The sequence below is a fragment of the Fonsecaea pedrosoi genome, assembly GCF_000835455.1.
Source record: "Fonsecaea pedrosoi CBS 271.37 unplaced genomic scaffold supercont1.5, whole genome shotgun sequence".
NCBI lineage: Eukaryota > Fungi > Ascomycota > Eurotiomycetes > Chaetothyriales > Herpotrichiellaceae > Fonsecaea > Fonsecaea pedrosoi.
This window is the reverse complement of record NW_013550611.1, coordinates 2,287,024-2,307,099: the sequence shown is the minus strand read 5'-3', so window position 1 is coordinate 2,307,099 and position 20,076 is coordinate 2,287,024. Positions and strand designations below refer to the sequence as shown.

Sequence of the window (20,076 nt, the reverse complement as noted above, 5' to 3'; positions counted from 1 at the left end):
GTTATGTTTGTATAGGTATGTATGGGAAGGCGAAGGACAAAACACTCCGACCTCCGAAGTCCCGAGACGCAGTACATACACATGACATGGTCATACCATGATCGACGGACGGACTGACGGGCAGACTGTACCCCGGGTGGTATCGACGGAAGATGAAGATGAAGACTCTCCGGTATTGAGATCCATACGTATATACATATACTTCGAGTTCCCAACAAGAACCTTACAAGGGAACACCAACAACAACAACAACAAAAGTACGAGGATATCTATCATGCATTCATCCATGTAGATTCATGTTCATGTCCGTGTTCATGTGAATGTGCCGCGGATGCACCGCGAATATCTTTCCCAGCGGTTGAAAAATACGCCCCTTCCCTCAGAGTTCGAAGCCTCCCCTCTTTCCCCCGGCGGCCGAACAAGGATGATTTGCTATTATTGTTCAACTAACTGAGTCGGGCCGGGTCGAATCGAATCGAATCGAATCGAATCGAAGCGCATCGAGCCAAGCAAAGCAAATCAAAGCAGAGCAGAAGGAGAGTAAGGGAGGTAAGGGAAGTAGAAGTCACTATGGCGAAGCAGGGGAATCGACAACGACACTGACATTGACATTGACAACGAGAACGACAACTACAAGCTCGGAAAATCCCATGACCAACAAATATGTCCATTGTCATTGTAAACACAATATACTTTCACCCAACTTTAGAAGATTCGGACAATGAGTCATTCGTTCGTCATTTCATTTATGTTGGGGGTCTTGTCTTTCATCGGTTCGGTCAATGAGTCAGTTAGCTGCGCAAGGCAAACGGCTTTCTTTCTTCAGTCTCCGAAATTCTCCTGGCGCGCGTCGTTTATACGACACAACAGTCAGGTATCACACCTTATGGACACGGATAACGCAGCGCCACATCCACGCCACGATAATGCCTGTTGAAACACCAAACCAAACTTTCCTTGTTCCCTCCTTTCTCCTCATGTTCCTCCCCCATTTCAGATACGCCGAGCATTGGTCGTTAGTAGTCGTCAAGATTCCCCTCCTAAAACTTCCAATGCCCAAATTCGGGTTCCCGCTTCCACTGTGATGCGAAGAAAGCGCTCGTGGTCCCCAGAGATAACTCCACTTCATTGCTTCTACAGTCCATTTCAAGTCTCAAGGATAAAAGAGGGAGCCATGGATGGGGAATGCACAGGAGGGTGGAAGGATCTTGATTGAGTGTGCGTGATGATTCATGTTAGTGCACGCTGAGGTTGCAATGTGATCCAGGTCCATGACGGGATCTTTGCGAGTCCTAGATGCGATCCCTCGGATGGCCATTCCCTTCCTCCCATCTCATTTTCCCTCGACAGACTCCTGCTCGTCCGTAACCTCATTTACCTGTAATAACTCGTCGGTCTCTGACTATAAGCTTGATACTGCGGATTCGCTTGTGTCTGCGTCGGTGAAAACACTGGATAAGCCGAGTTCTGTGCTAGTGGCGTGATCGGTCTTTGCGCAGGATCGCTGGGGACCGCAGGTGGGCCATGATTGGGTGCTGGAGGCGGGGAGCTGATGGTTGGCACCGGATAATCATATGACGCTGGTGGTTGAGACGATGGATACAGCGCGGGTGGAGGCTGCGAAGGTGGCTGTTGCCCCATAGGGATCCCTTGTTGTGGCGGATATGGCTGTGGAGGCCCCGAGGGAGGCTGTGATGTTGCTGGTAGATGTTGGTGGCTGAGATCCTCGGTCGAGTAGTTGGAAGGCGAGTAATCTTTCCCGTCCTCTCCGTACTGCAACTGTGCTACATTCGGCGGCTGAATGGATGGGTACGATTGGCGTCCTGGTGGAGCAGAACCGTCACCGGCCGGTGGAAACGCCGCATAAGGCTCTGAAGGTGGAGGGTGTGATTGACGGCGGAGCGGTCCTTGTGCGGGATTCGGGTAAGCGGCGTAACTATCGGGTAGTTGAGAAGGGGGAGGTTGAGGTTGATTTGATGGCGTCTGGCTTGGGGGTGGCGGCGAGGCTACCGGGTATGGAGGCTGAAAGGCTGGCTGTTGCGCTTGCTGGTTTGAAGCGTAGGGCATGGCATTGTTGGGAGGTTGGCCATCTGGAAATACCCCTGTTTAGATGGTGTTCTTGACGAGCTTGTCCCAAAAATGGTTCAGAACTCACCAGGCGTGTAGAATCTCTGAGGCGGATATCCCTGCTGGACTGGTGGTCCGCCCCCTGCAGGCCCATATCCGTATGGCGCAGGACCAGGACGAGCGTATTGTGCAGCGGATTGTGCCATGGATGACTCCAAAAGTGCTTCATAATCGCGGCGGGCTTTGATAAATTTCTCATTGAGTTGCTGGAAATCGTCTGTATACGTTAGCATTTCATTGCACGGTACAAGTCCATCGTCCTTTCTGGGTTACCTTTCTTTTGCGTATATTTCCCGATTAGTTCGATTAACTTTGGTCGTATTGCCAACGTGCTGTGGTACAGCTCGGTGATCTCTTCGTTGTCGCGCACATTCGTGTCTCCCGTACTCGTGCTTAACAGGGCAAGCAGTTTCTCGACATTCTTGATCTGGCCAAAAACCTCTGCTTCCATTTGTGCTTCTTTCTGTAACTCCTCGGGAGTGGGGTCTTGTAGTTTTTCGACATAGTTGAGAGGAAAGATGCCTGTCTGGCCGCGCAAAGACCCCTTCCACCAGTCTTTGTATACGGACTCAAGAACGGCTATTACGTCGCCCTTGCGGAACTGAAGCTCGCCCGGTTCAGAAGGTTGAAAGTCAAAGAGAGCCCGTACTCGTGAAACTGTTGCGGCAGTTGTCCCTGAGGGTACGGGTTGATGCTCTGCCTGTTGCGAAACACTACCCGGCGGCTGGGCTGCTAGCTCCGCCGGACTGCTCGAGGGTTGAGCAGAGGGACCGACGACAGATTTGTCTTGGATCGAAAGTTTGAGAGCCATCTGTAGTTCTTCCTCTTCCCTTCGTCTGTCCCAATCCGTGATCGCACTCTTAACGGGGGCTTGAGGGGGTTGGAGGTTGGGATCTAGCCCTCGCGGTCAGCATCGGGGAGCACTCTTCTCCACCTCATGGCGAACTCACTCTGTGCTTTCAATCTCATGTATGCCTGCTCCATTATGCCCAACTCGGTATTGCTCGAGAAGTCTTTGGTCCAGGCCTCCATCCTCTCCACTATCTTGGATTTCACTTGTTGATGCGTATTCTAGATTCCACTCATCAGCCAATTTGTGCCTTGTCGTTGACATCACGGCCTTCTAGGCTCTTGGAAGGGAAGCACGGACTCGATCGTTTGCCAGTCGCAACAAAGCCTCTGTAAAACTCCGACTAGCCAGCTCCCTGTGCATCTGGATTCCACAATTCTGCGACAACGCATTGGCTAGCTCCAGGGTGTAGAGCTGGACGTTGGCGTTGCGATGTGCCAGCCGCTTGATCATGGCAGCCACGACATCTTTACTCCCGCTCTCGCTGGACGAGACTTTGTCGCAGACATCAAGGATGTACTCCCAATTCTCGGAGGTCAGGTTCTCGTCGGTTGCCTTGGCTATGTAGGACAAAAAGAAACAAAGGCGCATGTGTCAGTCCATGTATACAGATGTGAGGCAACAGTGATGGCGAAGCGCGGTGGTCTCAGGATTCAAAGCTTACCAACAGCGTCGTCAAATGCGTTTTGTTGTGCCCGGAACATGGCAGGCAAGTCAACTTATTGATCGAACCAAGGGTTTCAACGAAGAAGAGATCAAGAGTTACGCGACAGCAGATAATTATGACATGGGCAGAAGGCTCGGTATGGAAGCACGACTTATCTTTGGGGTTGGATGCGGCGCAGCCTGATGAACAAATGCTAGCACGAACTCACCTCCAGCTTTTAGCGCAGTTCGAATCTCGGTGACGCAGCAGGTCAGAGTGGCGGGTGTGAAAGGTGGAGAATGCCTCCACACAAGCCACACCAATATCACATCTGGCTCGCTGGTAGGGGATGGGATGTCTTTACAAAATGGTAGCTCTGATTTCGAGGAGCTCTCTCGTCTACATGGCTCATCTGCCTGCCTTGCTGTTACAATTGAGGTCAAATTCCCTCGCCCTTCACGGCGCTTTTCAGACCTCTCCATACTATCGTCCCGGAATTGAGTAGCCACCAGACGGGCTCGAGTCCTTTCATACCCATTGCCTTTGCTCATTGCCCATATTCCACAAAACTCCTTTGTCCGCTCATCTGATCATCATGTTTTCTTAATAGTCGTCAAGGCAACGGCAAGCTGATAGCCCGCAGGAAACGCTGCACAAAGTAAGAAAGAATACCCAGTACCGGCAAGTAATGCGAGCAACCCTCGATGGGAGGCGTGTCGAAAAGATAAAAGTCTGTAGCAGTGCGTCTAATAATCGCCTCTTCCCAATTCTTCTTCTGGCTGTTAACAATGCATGTTTGGAGAATGCAAATAAGCATATCACCCTCCGACGCAGGATGTCGAAAGCATATCGCGCTGAACGTGAGGTTGCAGTGTCCAAAACACAGCCAAGTCGGATAAGGGCTGGTCTCAGTCACACTTGGTCACAGTAATTGTACAAGAATCAGACCAGCACAACCATCAGTTGCCTCTATTCGCCTTCTCGGCAGCTCTGCTTTCTTTCGCTGATTGAACGAGCGGAGCCAGGCTGGAAAGCGGGGCACAATTATGCATGAATGGATGCTGTTGTTCCACGTTAGAGATATACACCGAAGATGTAGGAGATCGCCTTACATGTAGCAAATCATGAGCACTTGCTCGCTTCTCGGGTTCAACTTTCAGGGCGAAATGGAGGAAATCTCGAAAGACCGGCGACAGGGCTTGCTCGTCCTTGATACGTGGTGTTCCGTACTTAGCGATCAAGTATAAGGCCCGCAGCGGTGACTCGGTCAGATACGGTGGTTCTCCCTCAATCATCTCGATCGCCATGATGCCCAAGCTCCAGATGTCGACCTTTCGTCCGTACTCTTTTCTCGTCACCACCTCTGGGGCCATCCAGTATGGCGTTCCAACCATGGTCGTGCGCTTGTTGTGAGTGTCATTAATTTGGGCACAGAAACCGAAATCTGTTAGCTTGATGTCCCCTCTTTCCGAAAGGAGGATGTTGTCAGATTTGATGTCTCGGTGTATCACGTTTTTAGAATGCAGGTGTTGTAAGCCGTAGAGCGTCTAAAACAGTCAGCAACGGAATGCTTACGCCGATTCCCCGGGACAATACTGACCTCCCGACACACGGCAGCAATCTGTCCTTCACTCATGACATTGAATGTCACCACATCGGTTAGACTGCCACCTTGCATGTATTCCATGACAACCCACAGGTCTCCATCATGCAGATAGCTGTCGATAAAGTTGACAATGTTCTTATGCTTACTATCCTTCATCACAATGATCTCATTGATGATCAGGTCTTTCTTCGGTTGCTGTTCGAGGTTCATCTGCTTAATAGCAACACATCGCTTGGTGCCATTTTCGAAAGCCGTATAGACACCACCAGAAGCACCCTGCCCGATTTTGTTGAGGTTGCTGTACTTCGCGGTCGGGTCACCAGGAGTGCAGATTGCTCGTAACCTGGCAGTAACATCCACGATATTGCTTTGTTGCCGTTTCTGTCGGGGTCGAGGTACGGCCGCTACCTGTGGAGTACCTTCGAGAGCCGGCGAAGCTGTCACTGCAGCAAATTGCGCTTGTGGAATGTTGGGGCTGACTTGTTGAGGCAAGATCTTTGGTGGAACCTCGGGGGCTCCTGGCGCAACTTGACGCTGGCTTCGACTTCGATCTAGTTGTTTACTCTGAATAGCTTGCTGTGCTATCAGCATTGCCTGTTCTTGCTGCTGTTGATACTGGGCAGGAGATTGGATTGCCGGCTGGGCACGCGGTGGTGTTACCGATGGTCCTTTCGAGTTGGAGCGGCTCAGCGCTTCTTCTTGGGGAATAGATGGCGTATTAGGCTGGGAGGCTGGAGGCGGCTGTGGTTTCAACGGCTCCTGAACTGTCCGTAGCGGTAGATCTCGGGTTATAGGAGGAGGAGGCGCAGGCCGGGAGGGCGCCATATCTCTCAGGCTCTGTACAGGTGGTTTGGGAGCAGGTCGATTTGGCATCATAATAATTGGTGATTGACTCGGTTTCATACCTGCCATTGCACTAGCGGGAGGGCCTTTCGGTACGGGTGGTGGAGCGCGAGGGTTTTCGAAGCTGCCCTCGTGGTTCTGGGGAAATCGAGGACTGGCTGGGGGTGATATCACACCAGTCATGGGGGAGTACGAAGCAACGCTCGAGCCAATGATGGGCGTCACTGGGCTCTGGTAGCTGCTGTTGCTGCTTTGAGGGGAGTCAGAGAGTTTGGCGTGGTCAAACTTCTGCCACACCCCATCGTCGTTGCCGCCCAGATTGTTCTTGTACGTCTCGACAATGTTGACCATCATCTGTGGATTCTGGTCTTGCTCAGTCTTGGTGATGCCACTGTCGGCTAAGACCCTCTGCCATTCTGCAGGTAGTCCCTGTTTGGAACGCATCAGCTTGTCAGACTCCAGAATGGGGGGTGATTCTAATCAATGGACGGATGGATGATCTGCTCAATTGGCTGCCGACTTACCGTAAACTGCCCGGTCTGGTTGTCGTAGCCAACGTGTATCATGTGCAAGGGGTTTTCTGGCGCGGAGATTTTGATTGTCCTTGGGGATCCCAGCATATTGTTGACGAAACTAGAAAAGCCACTCTTCTTGCGAAAAGGCCCAGCTGGTTTGGTGTGCCCGTCACCTGAGAAGCGCTTGGGACTGAGCGTGCCATTTTCCGATTTAGGAGGTGTTACTTCCATCATAGCCACCATTCCAGGCCCAAATGTCTGCGAATTCCGTAGCGGGTGAGATCGAAGGTCGGGGCTTGTGTGGGTTTGGGTTAACGGTGGGGGATATGATGATTGAGCACCAGCATTCTGATTGTCGTTCATACCGGCAACTTGAAAAGAAGACAAAAGACCCGAGGCGTCAAATGGCGCTCCGATCAAGTCCTTGTGACGGTCATCTGAAGGTTGGGGTGTGAGCGGGAGGTGTTGTGGTGGCTTGTAGCCGCTGACTGACGACGCGAAGAAGTTTGTGGGAGGAACGATGGGAGACGGTGCGCCGCTGCTGTGTTCAAGCGAGGATGTGGAAGAAGCAAACGCGCTGGATTGGGTTCTCTGATGAGAATCGCGGGAAGACAGTGAGGCGTCGTGACTGCGAGGGTATGGGGATGGAGCTGACGGCGCCCGTTGAAGTGCGGCAGACGACTGTTGTTTGCGTAGCGAGCCCTTGGAGGGGAACGCGGAAGGGGGATGATTCTTGGTCAGAGTATTTCGACGTCGCTTGGAAGAGGTGAAAGTGGTCAAGTTGGAGGAGGTCGTGTTATGGACGTTGTCCATGGCTCTCAAGTCAACGTGAAGGTTGGCAGGTGCAAGTTGCAAGTGCAGGTTGCGGATTCGGTGCAGGTGCCGCCACCACCACCACCACCACTACAATGTGGACTGGACTGTGGACTGCGGACGCAGACTGCAGGACTGCGCACTGGGCAGTTGGAGGAAACCAAGAAAAGCGGGCAGCAGAGTGCCAGGTGGGTGCCAGATGGGCGCCAGATGGCTAGCCCCGAGCCACTAAGGGTGCTAAAGGTTTAACTGAAAGCCAGCGGGAGCGGCAGATGCCAGCCAGATGGGGAATTGAACTGCTGTTGAGCGCTCAGCTTAGCTTTCGAGCCCGACCTTCTGACGCCAGGCTTTCTGGCCTTCAGGCTTCAAAAGTTCTCAGTCGCAGGGCTTTTTGGTGTAGGGCGCGAGGTTCCAGGCTTCATCCAAGGCTTCGAGGGGCCTCTAGTTCTGTTAGTTCCTGTGAATCAGGGCGAAGAAGCAGGCAAAGCACCAATGAGTGACGCAGGCGTGTGATATTTCTCGCCTTTCTCTTTCTCTTTTTCCAAACAGGGACAAGCGACAGGCGCGCAGCAGCCAGTCACCAAACACCAGTCACAGGAGACCAAGATTGTCACGGCAGCAGCAGCCCCTTTGGAGGCGAGGGCCGTTGGCTTGCAGGGTTGGGGCCAAGGCGTGAATGGGCATAGCACAGAGGACGGAGCACAGGAAGAAAGATCTGAAGAAGGAACAAACACACGGGGGTTGACGCAGCTTTGAGTCTGTAGGGAATCTTGCTGTGTGTTCCCTGCTCGATGATATCCACCCACACGCACCGCAGCGCAGCGCAGGAAGTCATAGATAGCGGTAAGAAGCGCGCACCACTCACCACCACGTCAAATCATTCAAAGTCAAATCCCACCCAACAGGAACGCGCCGCAGAGGTTGTATATTTAGTTACTCGTCCACGCTCTTCGGTTGCTTCATCGCCAACGGTTTGCCCACAGGGACCTTAAACAGATGCTCTCAGCAGCAACGTCCACACGCGTACCTAGTCCCTACCAACGTCCTTTGTTCTCCTGTCGCCTCTATTCGGACCTGGCTTGAATGGTCGAGAAACTAACATGAATATCAACAGCGGTCAGATTTCGGGTCAAACCAGTTTGGTCTTCGTTTTGTCCGGGTTCAAGCCACGCTGCTTCAGCCAGCAAACCTTGGTCACTGTCACAAAAGCATGCATCACAGAATGTCACCTTCGAGTACCCCATCGTGCCCGTCTCGCCCTCTGTGTTCATCCTGGTCAATCTCCATCCCCCACTTCAAGCCCTGCTAGCAATCGATAGAGGTCCTGCACCATATCGATACCACCACTGCGATACCGAGTAGCAATTTCCCGGGCCATTCTTACACGCAACGCCCGCCCAAACCACACGGGATCTTCCACTGTTCAGATCTCCAGAAGCCCAACCGTGCACTGCCACCTCCACGTGGTCCGCAGGCTACGAAATATTCCCGCCCTCGAGAAACCCAGCGAGTGAACAGTGTCTGATCGACGAAAAAGATTTGCCATTATTGACACAAACGAGGCAACGCGTTAGTCCGGTTAGCCATGCCTCTCGCTCTTTTCGTTTCCCCTCGGAGTGAGCCCTACGAGGATTGGGTGCCAGGAATCCCAGGATACAGCCAGCCCACCAGGGCGGATTGATAAACCCTCCCTTGTGGGGATTACGTTTGCCTCAATTCTTGCTATCCTGAAACAGACCAGACCTGGATTGTCGCAGAATGGCCAGGCCCTGCTTGCTAGGCGTAAGCCACAAAAACATACAAAGGTAGGTAGGTTGGCACTGGGGCAAACCTAACTCGCATGATCATTATGTCAGGGATGCATTGTCCGGAGCTGTTTTACCAGGTGCACCCGCTGCAAGGTTCTACTCGACTGCAAGGGTTCGCATTTCAAGAGGGGGTCCAATCCAGCCAGTGGGAAATACATACTCGTAGTGAGATAGGTTCGGAGCACCACCCCTGCTCAGTCCTGTACATATTTCAATGACGAGCTGATTTTTGTTGACCCCTAGAGAATTCTTGTCTCGTCGCGCTCCGCGTCAGTTTGTTGTTTGTATCGGGTGCCAGATGAATTCACCCTCGATCGCGTGTTCCATTGGCTTTTTCTGCGGCCGGCCCGCGCCTTAGACGAAAGTCTTTTGTCCTTGTGGCGCGGCCTGCTTGGCCACCGAGCACAAGTACTCGTACTACTACTACTGACTCTGGCACCTGGGCACTGCCTCGTACCTCCCCTCGTACCTAACACTGGTTGGCCAGCTTTGCCTACCTAGTAACCACCAAGCAAGGCCAATAATACGTATGTAGAATCGTGACTACGAGTAATATGTACATATTTACATACTCGGTACCTTGGTGGAGAACGAAACCGCAGGGCCATGAAACAGCTCTACGAACAGGCAATTCGACGTCGGAATCTCGACACGAGCACTTTCCATCTCCATCTTTGGACCTGGTGATGGCCCTGAACTGAGGAACAGGTGCCAGAAGAAGGACCCGAGTACCATGTCACGTGGCTAGCCAAATCCGGAATGGGACAACGGGACATTGGAATGGGACGTGGCTAAACCATTGTACCATTGACCCATTCAAGAAGACTATGGGAAGGGACGACTATTTCGACTCGTTCCCTAGGCACCGGGTTTGTTAGGAAGTCCTTCGTAGTCAATAACCAAGTGTTACGAAGCCTTCAAACCTACCGTTCAGTACCTGCCGAGCCCGACCTCGAATCAGAAGCACCGCGTTGTCTTGAGGCCCGGTGTCAGGAATAGGCCCACGATTCTCGGGCAAGTGCCAAAAAGACCGGAATATCACTGATTATTAGTGAAGATGTGGGCGCTGTCATGGATAAGAGGAATAGCCTTGTCATTCATGACACACTCGTGCTGGAAGAGTGATCAGGCACCAATGGTCGTTACGAAAATCTCGGGCTGGAAATTTTTCGGCATCAACCCCGTAAATCTTGGGACCAGAACTCCAGAAGAAATGTCCTAGGTGTGCGAATATAGTGACAGCATATAGGTAGAAAGCCTGGTGTAGTGGAAATACTGGTCCAAGGGGACGAGAGAGATGTGGTTAAGAAGGAAGTCGGAAGAAGAGGCGTGGACAGGAGGTGGATCACTGTTGATGATAAGACGAAAAAGGAAGAAGAAATGACAAAGATAATTAGAGAGTGTACAAGTATGCTGAGAAAATACTGTGCGAGTTCCAGCCAAATATCCGGGGAAAACACAGCGAGGTTACCCACATACTTCAAATGCCTTGTCACTCAGTCCTCCCAATGTTCTGTGCCCCTCTCGTGACTTTCTCTCTCTATTCCGGCCGAGCCAATAGTTCTCCCTCTATCATTTCATGTCGCTCCTTTTGGACAGCCTATCCTGGATTTAAATAGTATTGCGTATATTTCTCCGCGTGGAGTGCCCCTGAGCGATCAACCATAACCTCCTGGGTTCGCAGAATTTGTCCCGATGAACACGACTTGAACGGCTGCAAAACTAGCCACATGTTACTTCGATACCGTCTGAGAGGGCACGTACCCAAAAGGGTCGAACTTACGCTGTCGTGGCCGCAAAGATCTCCACCCGCTTTGCGTTCGTCAAGAGTGCCAGGCAGAAGGCGAAAACGGCGGTGAAGGCGGCCAAGGCTCCCAAACGCGCGCCCATGCTCTGCACAAAGTACAAAACGACGGTGGCTCCAACGGGGAAAAGGCAGGAGATAATGGTCGCGACGACATCGACGGCCGCCTGGATTCCAGACGAGGAATACCACGACATCTCCGATGCCGGGTCCCAGTCGACGGTGGCTTTGTGGTGTTTACCGATGGTTCGATGGTAAAGGGGCACACAGTGGCCTGAGATCCAGTCGCTCAGAGCGTCTGCGAATCCTGCGGGCTCGAGAACGACGAGGTCATGCTCTTTCTCCGCGTCCCAGACATGTCTGTCGCTGCTGATGATCGGGCGGTTGCCCATGTGTCGCCGCTCAAACCAGCTTCGGAGGAAGGTGAGGTTGTGCTTTGCTGGTCTACCCAGTTCGCCGAGTGCCTTTTGGTCCTGAAGGCACTGGTCTTGTTAAACATCGATGATCAGTGACTTGGGCTACCACTCCTGGGAAGTGGATGCTCTTTGGAGCATGAAGAGGCAGGGTGACGTTAGGCTCACTGTACTTTTCCAGTTTACCCCGGATTTCGAGCATTGTGGTCCATTGCACGTCGTGGCCGGCTCCCAGAGAGGTGCTCAGAAGGGGAAAGTGGTTGCCATAATGTTGGCGGAGAGGATCCTGGGATTGGGCGTCTGCCGTCGTTGCGCTTTGCAGCTCTGCCTCAAGCTGCACTAACTCGGCTTGGAGATAGAGGATATTTCTGTAGTTCAGCTCGCGGAATCGGCGGACGATGCCGTATTCTGGATAGTGGCTCATCAGATGCGCGAGCTTATCATAGCCTCGCATGCCAGCCATGTTCTGCCGTCGGTTTCCAAATTTGAAAGTCGAAAACCATGCAAAAGCTACCAGGTCCAAGCGGCACTTGTATAAATGCTCGCTCACCAGAGGTGGGTAACACCAAGCATAGGGATAATTGGTAGCATCACTGCATGGGTGACCAGAGATAGGTGCATTGATGCTCGCGCAATGTTCACCGGTTTTGCTACCGCTCTAGCCGGGCAAAATCGCAGTGGTTATGCTGCACCGACAGGCTCGGAAGGCTGCTGTGTAACGTGTTTGGGCAGCCAACAGTCGCCTCATCAGTCGGATCGCTACGACAACGCAGACACAGTTCAGATGCGGGGCAGTCGGGGCTCTGTCGCGTGATATAGATAAAGGCGATGCGGCGCAAGTCCTTTACTGATCTGCCTACGAGCAGGCAAACTTTCGTTCCAGCCTTATTTTGTAGGCACCGTGAGCATGACTCGGCAAGATAACTCTTATGACGCTCTGGAGCTTGACCGCGACCGCTGGCTCAAGCTAGGATATGTCGCTACTGGCGTTCCCACCAGTATGTTACACAAGGAGAACCTGGATGCTAAGAAGCATGGAGCACAACGCAGAGGGGCAAACAGCACACCGAGTCTTACCACAGACGATGAGGATGACGAGAGGGTCGACGACAGCTATCCACCTGAAGGAAATGCTCGTGGCCAAAGCAAGCAACAGAGACCGCGCACTAATAAATCGGCCTCCGACAGTCGAGCGCTACCAAGCAGAACAATGACCAATCAGCAACCTCAAAGGCGCATGCTCCTGACCGATGAACCAAAGCTCAAAATGAACCAGATCGAAGCTGAGCTGATTTTTCCAGGAGGGAAAGAATGGAAAGGCGTGTTCCTGCTTGACACCGGAGTCATCGATAACTGGATCAACGAGAAGATCGTATCGGCCAACAACCTCCCCGCGAAATGGGAGAAAAGCAAACCTCGCTGGTACAGCTTCGACAACAGTCCAGTGGCTTCGTTAGGTCTTCTCAAGGGATCAACTGTCTTTGAGAACCACACACAACCATGTGAATTCCAGATTGCACGACAGAACAGTCAATTTGATGTCATCCTCGGCTGCAGGTCGCTGATGGAGCGCGGCTTGGTGATCTGGAAAGGAAAGGATCTCGATGTGCTTGCTCCACTGACGTCGAGGGGCAAGGACAGCAAAGGTTAGTCCCGTTGGAACTCACCGCCGGTCCCAGACCACATGACTAACAACTGGCCGCGACAGAGGAGAAGGAAGCGCACCGAAAAGACGACCGCGATGTTGAACGACGAGGCAAGCAACTTGATGAACTAGTCAAATGGAGGAATGAAAGGAAGAAGGAAGGGTTGCAGTGGGACAAAGTCAAGAATGAGTGGTATAAGGACGACGGGGGTAAGAAAGTCCCTTATGATGGACCCGCATATGTTCTCGACTTGGGATACTAAGGGTTGTCAAGGGGAGAGGGTGTTTCTGTCTTTCTTCTGTCGTCTGAATATTGTATCGAGCTAAGGCGTTTTATGCCTAGGTACGCTTAAATTGGTACCTATGAAGTCAAAGATTTTCCGGGGTCCGCTAATCTGGGTCTTCGGGTTTGGCCTCTGCGCCTGTGCACGATCGTCAGGTCCGGTTAAATACCGCGAATAAGAGATTTGACGTGTTTTCTCAACCCTGCTGGTCACCGCGTCCTAATTCACCACTCCATCTTGATATCAGTTCAGACGTTGGTCAAAGGCTCTCGTTCATTCTGTGATCCTGCCATACCACTCTTTCATACTCTGCTTTTGAAGCCGTGTGGCTATTCCTGGAACAAACCTTGCGGACCTGGGTACCTGCTTCGAACTTTTGCCAGGCTGCGCGCTGCCCAATTTCCGATCCTGCCTAGTTATCAGCACACCCATCGTCACCGCCTTTCGTTCACATCGAAATTCACTGCTGGGCGACCCAGCCAACATTAGTGTTGCCAGACGAACCGAAACTCTCTGCTGCCCTTCAAAACCCAATCGCCTTCACCGCCGATCGAACCACAAGTCGTTGGTCTCGAGACTATGCCTCCCTTGCGAACCCGACTCACGCTAGAGTTTTGTGGGCATTGACGATGCCGCACTCAACCTCGCAACCGATGCGGGATCAAAGTCAAAAGATGGCGCAGCCTGGAAGGATGCAATCTCGCCCGATGAGTGTTCGGGAGAACAGGGCAAGATTTCAACTTTTGCTTCCGGACAATACCTGGTCGGGTCACGGTCGGCTGGAAGATCATCGTATACCCTATACTTGGATTCGGTGGTCCTTTGTGCGCTCGATCATGACAACGGCTCCCCTTTTGCCTCTGCTCGAGAAGGTCACGGAAACAGTAACACTGTACGCCGGGAACGTCAAACTCAAGGCGATAGGCGAAATGTTAGTGCAAATCAAGCTGGAAAGGACTAGACAGAAGATCAATCAGCGGGTGTATGTCACAGATAATACTCGGTGCCCGGATATGATCGCTGGGGAAGATCTCATGAGCGTCATGAATGGTCAATCCGACTTCCAAGGCGAGTCTGCCCCAGTACTTCCCTCCACTGCCATTGAACTGACCTTTATCGGCGCTCGCAGGCATCGAACCTCAGGCCAACGGCAGGGCCATAGCCAAGCCTCCGGATGTGCACAGTTCACTTCCGCCCCGACCTGCTGCAACTGTCGACCTTAGTGGCGAAGACGAGGACTCGAACAACGATGCGGTGTCGCAAACCCAGATATCAGAGGATCGAGGGACAACATCAGACCAAGGAAAGATACCTTTGAGCAACTTTTTTGACGCGTCAGGGGTCCAGACAAAGCCCACGGACGCCACATTTCCCGATCAGTTCGGACACTTGACAGCCAAGGCTGCGGAGGAAGGCAGATCGTCTGAGCAACCTGCAACAAACCGGATGTTGCTCGTTTGGAAGGATATACAGCGGTTTCCGTGTTCATTTATTATTTGTGCAGTGATCGTCGCTGCTGTTTTTTTTATGTGGCGACAAGAGGGAGAAGGTGCACCCCGCCCGATGATCTTATTTTCATGGCTCCTTTCGCAGTTACTCCAATCACCAAATGACACGGTCCGATCCTTGATCTCGGCGCTCAAGATTGTTGGCATACTGGTTTTATTGGTAGGAGTATGGGCGCGCTTTGAGAATCCACTGTGAGCACAGCCGAGGAGAGACTATATGGATCGGACGCATTGAAAAGTGTATATCATACTTATGAATCTTCTGTGGAGCATCGTCGGTCACCCATCTGGCGGAGGTTTTGGCGGTCTTCTGAGCGGGCGTATCGAGTGGGTTAAGAAAGTGTTGGGCATAATGCCTATCGGGCAGAGCACCAGCTTGCCAAATGGCGAGCAGAAAAGATCGGTCCTTAGTGACCGTCTTCAAAATATGGTGCTTGGTCGTGCTTTGAAGTTTCAGCAGCTTTCACGTTGTTTTGTCGTGAAGCAACGCGCCCTACCGTGGGTCTCCCATCGCCTCTGCATGGAAAGTGAGACAGACCTGGTGGTTAGAGTAACCATCTTTGCACGTGCCAAACTGGACCGGCCTTGTTATAAGGGTAGATGGGCTGAAGGTTATAACAGGTCTCCGCAGGAAGTTGGAAGCGACACCAGAAAGGATAGAATCAAGCCCTTGCTGCAAATGCTTTTGCTTCTGAGAAGAAAAGTAGTTGGGAAAAAGGTGACAGCCATGGGATTTCAGGGCAGCCTGCATGAGTGCCTCACATCCAACACCCTACTGACGCGGCCTACAGCACCCTAGTAAAAGTATCCGTCCACCCCCCAATTTACACCAAAAGTAGCAATTTTCGACCTCGTTTTTTTCCACGAACTTATACAGTAATGTACTGCTAAATTTTAGTATAGTATAGATAATATATAGATTTCATATAATCTATAAAATTATCATATTATATCCTATTTTCGCTGCGTAGTCTAGCTTAGAATATAATAGATCGTAAAATCTCATATAAAAACTATAATTTTCCGTGTCTTTTTTCTTTAATTATAGGCTACTTGAGTCTCGATAAGTATTCTAAAGTTATAAAGAGATATAATAGTACTATTAGATATACGCTTTAATCTCCTAGCTGAAAAAAGTATAGCTACCTTATCAATTTAAAAGTTATGGCGATGTGAAAGTCAGGGATTTTGGTGGTAAATGGGAAGTGGACGGATATTTTTGCTAGGGTGCTGTATGTGTATCGTGGCATTGGAAGACAAAGGCAGAAGTGAAATGCCAGGATCAGACATGTCACTCCATCACGAGTACGGGTCTATTTTTGCAACCTATCCTCGAGAGTTGACTACTAACGTCGCTGGACTCTGACTATCTACATATGCATCCCTGACAGAGGCCATCACGGTCATAGAGCCCGACTCGCTCTCGCACGGTCAAGGAGGGAATATGTCGTGGTGCCTTTGGGCCCTCGTGAAACCCGACGGTCTACTCGGTAGTGGAGGGACGACCTTTGGGCCACTGCCCAATGTCGTCAGCATGGTGAGCTGGCCCAAACAGCCATGGGCCGACATTGAGCCGACATTGAGCCGGGCGCGGGCTAGCCTGCCAGCCTGCCACGCCTGAGCAAAAGCGGCGCGAGATCACGTGAGATAGGAGACCCTCAGGCGTCGAGATTCCGGTGGTGAAACAGGAATTTACTGTTCTTCTTCTCCACACATATATGTATGTCACCCACTCGTGCCCCTGTAGTCAACAATCTTGCACCTCGTACCTCGTGCTTGAATATACTCGCACGAACTGCGAGGAGGTACCACCAAGTACCGAGTACCTATGTAGTAATAGTGGACTGGCACGGTCAGCCCGGTCAGTCAGTTCTCCATTTCCCGGAAATCCCGGAGGAGGACCAGCGTCCTGCCGGGTATGTTATCTACCCACCTACCCACCCACCTAAGGAGGAAAGTACCTAGGTAGGCAGGTAGCCATGTATGTGTGTATGTCTCGAATCCCTCGTACATACATATTTACTCCGTATTCCTACCGACGACGAGAGTAGGGGAGGGAGTAAGTATTTGGTGACCTTATCAAAGGAGGGCCCCTTCTGTTTTGGCCCTTGCTTTACTCGGTACTGTAAAAATGATCTGCTTGACCTACGTAGTTCCGGACTGATCTTGTTTCATTTACTGTTTGCTATGTACATGTATGTACACGAACTATGCCTTATGCCCTATGCCTTACGAGTATTGTTTGCTTGCCTCTCGTCCTCCACCTTCCCGCCCCAGCCCTGCGTCAAAAAGCCATGTGTAGGTACTGATCAGGGCCCAACCAACCCCCTAACCCAGCTACGGACTTGGTTCTGGTCATCAGTCAATCAAACCCGGCGGAACTCCGTTTTTTTTTTCCGAGTTGCTGCAAGGGAAGAGGGATGTCGCGCCAACACCGCGCACCTCCACAATAATACCTCGTACATGCCTTTGGGAACCACGGATCGAAGGATTCATCAAAGGTCAACCCGGCCACGTCGCTGACGGTTGATGACCTTAGAAGAGCCCATCACGATCGAGCGTCGGAAAGATAATGCTTGCGTAACCGAGACATGTCTAAGACATTTCGGGGGTCGTTTTGGCAGTCGAAGAGCTGTGTGGACGGTTTGATTTTCTCCTCGCAAAGAGATGCTTGTTGCTGTTATCCCTCGCGGCCAGCGAAAGTCGTGTCCGGAGTGGCTAGTGACAGATGTCCAAGCCTCTGCGGTAGCCGTCGATAACGCGGTATTTAACAACCCAACTCTGATGGCCATAGTACTTGATACAGGCAAGTTGATAAGAAGACGAGAAGACGACACCGTGGCTCCCACGTGATTGGTGCGTGTCCACCTCTGCAGGTAGTATGCGGTACCCAAGACCGTCTGCCAACGGCAGGTCTCGAAATACACCGCGTGACTGGGTGTTGTTGGTACATTGTATAGACAGTTCGCAATGTTGACAGCTTGGTGGTCACGGATTAGTGGAGCTGGCAGCTTGTAAAGCTTGCAGCGTTGGACCTGCCTGGTAACAGAGGACCACCAGAACCCTTTTGAAGCTCATCTGACATGGTCAAACGTGGTCAAACGTGATATTTTGTGCTGAGATCGGGACAAGTGGTTGAAACATGCGGAATGATCATTCACCATCTAATGTAGTAATACAACAAAGGTAGTCAAGAGTGAAGATTGTGAGGTTCGCACCAGTGATTTTCGCTATGAGGCCTTCGGCACCGACGAAGACCGCATTTGTTCGACCCCTGAGACTGCCCGATGCGCAGTCATATGAGCGGAAAGCTGCCTCGCAACATCAGCCTCCGACTTCGAAGAAAGTCCAAGACCTATGGCTGTGACAATGGGCATGCAACCAATTGCAGCCAGAGCAGCAGGGCTACCAGGCATCACAGGCTTTGCCTTCGCTGCCGACGACATCATAGCCGCCCTGTGCGCCACTTCAGCACCGCTACCAGCAAGATTTACCTGGGTTCGCTGAGCCAAAATGCGCGCAGCTTGGGTGGGGAACCAGACTCGACTTCCCAACACAATCGTCCAGGTCAACAATGCCAGACTCCCTGCCTGATGTGCGCTTGCTAGCCCAGTGGGTACTAGGTATAATAGCGTGGAAATGCCCAGGATGACCTGCAAGCACGCAAAGCCAACAACACCATGAACACCTTTCTGTGCTGCTCTCGGTAAGATTTTCTGCACTGCTCCTGAACGAGAGAACGCCCATAGCGCCATGACTGCAGTGAAGGTGGTCGTCGCGAGAATCCGGTGGTCAAGCTGAACCAAGCTAGGGTTTTCGAGCAGGTTGCGCCACCAAAGATCACTGTGGTCGGGTGCCCGACAGTAGAACTTGTCCCACAGCTCGCTCTTCGGGGGCGTTAGGCCCAGCCCCATGTAGGGAAATTCGTTGTAGATCAAGCCTGCGTCAAGACCTGCGACCAGGCCTCCGGACATTGCTGTAATGAAGATCAAACCTGCGAGGAGGGACACATAGCGCTTGAAGGGCTTCAACGCCGGGTTTCCCAAGCTTTTGAGCGTCGCACTCGCACCATCGGAGGACATGCGTAAGATTTTGTTCGTTCGGAGGATGTCAAGACCATTCCAAAGCATTGCCAGGTAGCAGACAAAAGCCGCACCCAAATGTGCGGTCAATCTGTACTGCGAGACACGCGGATGCGAGCCGGGTGCGAATAGGTCATCTTTCAATCCCGACTTCACCATCCACCAGCCGAGGAAGCCCTGGAACCCAATTAAACCTGCTATGCCGAGTAATCTCGTTGCCATGGAACGGGAGACTTTCTTCCGCGCGACGAAATACGCCGCCGGCAAAACGAAGGAGAGCCCGATGAATCGACCCCAGAGCCGATGGATCCATTCCATCCAGTAAATTGATTTGAATTCTTCAAGCGTCATTCGTGAATTCAGCATGTGAAACTCGGGACTCGAACGATATTTGGCAAATTCCGACTCCCAATCTGCCTCAGACATGGGAGGAAGGGAGCCAGTGACGGGTTTCCATTCTGTGATACTTAGACTGGTTTGAAAACTCGAGTCAGCAGGTTCCTCGCACAAGAACGACTCCATTGCTCGAAAGCGTCAAGAGTTGTAGGAGTTGGTATCACATACCCGGACTCTGTGAGTCTTGTCAATCCTCCAAACACCACGATCCCAAACACACTGGCAGCGCTGCCGAGAAGCCAATAGGCCACAGTGTTTGAGGAAGTATCTGGGAAGAAATTCCTGCTCTTGCTCTCATTTCCGGTCTTTTCCTCATCCTTTCTTCTTTCAGTTGGGTCTGTGGCGTTATCGGCAATGCTCGTGGATCTCGCGTGCGCAGATTCAGAGAATCCTCGAACAATCGCAGGTGCAAAAGAGGCGTTCTTGAGGTTGCAGGAAGGGGAATTGGCCCGTGGGAGACTGCAGTTTCGTATTGATGCACCACAGCGCGTGCTCAAGTTCCGGGTCTGGCTGATCCTCGCCGACGATGGTTGTACTGTCGAGGTACGCGCGGATTTGGGTTGAAGCTTGCTAAGCTGGGCAGCATGATTACGACCACTGCATTCGAAGAACCTCTTCGACAAGCCCGGTGCGACTTCACGAAGAGTCTTTGAGAAAGCAGACCCAGGCAGCATGGCGATGCTTTGGGACTGTCTGGCACTCTGTATGGTACAATAGGAAAGTCTGGATTAATATT

The 20,076-nt window shown here is 51.9% G+C and overlaps 6 protein-coding genes across 6 annotated transcripts; 2 read left to right on the top strand and 4 right to left on the bottom strand.

Annotated features, from left to right (window-relative positions):
- Nucleotides 1-1,374: 1,374 nt before the first annotated feature.
- On the bottom strand, nt 1,375-3,681 carry Z517_08311 (uncharacterized protein; the record flags this gene model as incomplete). Its single annotated transcript, XM_013426829.1, has 6 exons — nt 1,375-2,102; nt 2,156-2,344; nt 2,401-3,021; nt 3,078-3,198; nt 3,278-3,537; nt 3,642-3,681. The coding sequence occupies 6 exons, from the start codon at nt 3,679-3,681 to the stop codon at nt 1,375-1,377; spliced, it is 1,959 nt and encodes a 652-aa protein (XP_013282283.1).
- A 901-nt stretch (nt 3,682-4,582) lies between these two features.
- Z517_08310 (uncharacterized protein) lies at nt 4,583-7,400 on the bottom strand (the record flags this gene model as incomplete). The annotated part of the gene is made up of 4 exons (XM_013426828.1): nt 4,583-4,684; nt 4,736-5,170; nt 5,224-6,501; nt 6,597-7,400. 4 exons carry the CDS (start codon nt 7,398-7,400, stop codon nt 4,583-4,585), a joined length of 2,619 nt encoding a protein of 872 aa, XP_013282282.1.
- Nucleotides 7,401-10,987: 3,587 nt separating this feature from the next.
- On the bottom strand, nt 10,988-11,888 carry Z517_08309 (uncharacterized protein; the record flags this gene model as incomplete). Its single annotated transcript, XM_013426827.1, has 2 exons — nt 10,988-11,499; nt 11,594-11,888. 2 exons carry the CDS (start codon nt 11,886-11,888, stop codon nt 10,988-10,990), a joined length of 807 nt encoding a protein of 268 aa, XP_013282281.1.
- Nucleotides 11,889-12,332: 444 nt separating this feature from the next.
- On the top strand, nt 12,333-13,333 carry Z517_08308 (uncharacterized protein; the record flags this gene model as incomplete). Its single annotated transcript, XM_013426826.1, has 2 exons — nt 12,333-13,071; nt 13,134-13,333. 2 exons carry the CDS (start codon nt 12,333-12,335, stop codon nt 13,331-13,333), a joined length of 939 nt encoding a protein of 312 aa, XP_013282280.1.
- Nucleotides 13,334-14,028: 695 nt separating this feature from the next.
- Nucleotides 14,029-15,058, top strand: Z517_08307 (uncharacterized protein; the record flags this gene model as incomplete). Its single annotated transcript, XM_013426825.1, has 2 exons — nt 14,029-14,404; nt 14,484-15,058. The coding sequence occupies 2 exons, from the start codon at nt 14,029-14,031 to the stop codon at nt 15,056-15,058; spliced, it is 951 nt and encodes a 316-aa protein (XP_013282279.1).
- Nucleotides 15,059-18,092: 3,034 nt separating this feature from the next.
- Nucleotides 18,093-20,014, bottom strand: Z517_08306 (uncharacterized protein; the record flags this gene model as incomplete). The annotated part of the gene is made up of 2 exons (XM_013426824.1): nt 18,093-19,416; nt 19,509-20,014. The coding sequence occupies 2 exons, from the start codon at nt 20,012-20,014 to the stop codon at nt 18,093-18,095; spliced, it is 1,830 nt and encodes a 609-aa protein (XP_013282278.1).
- Nucleotides 20,015-20,076: the final 62 nt, after the last annotated feature.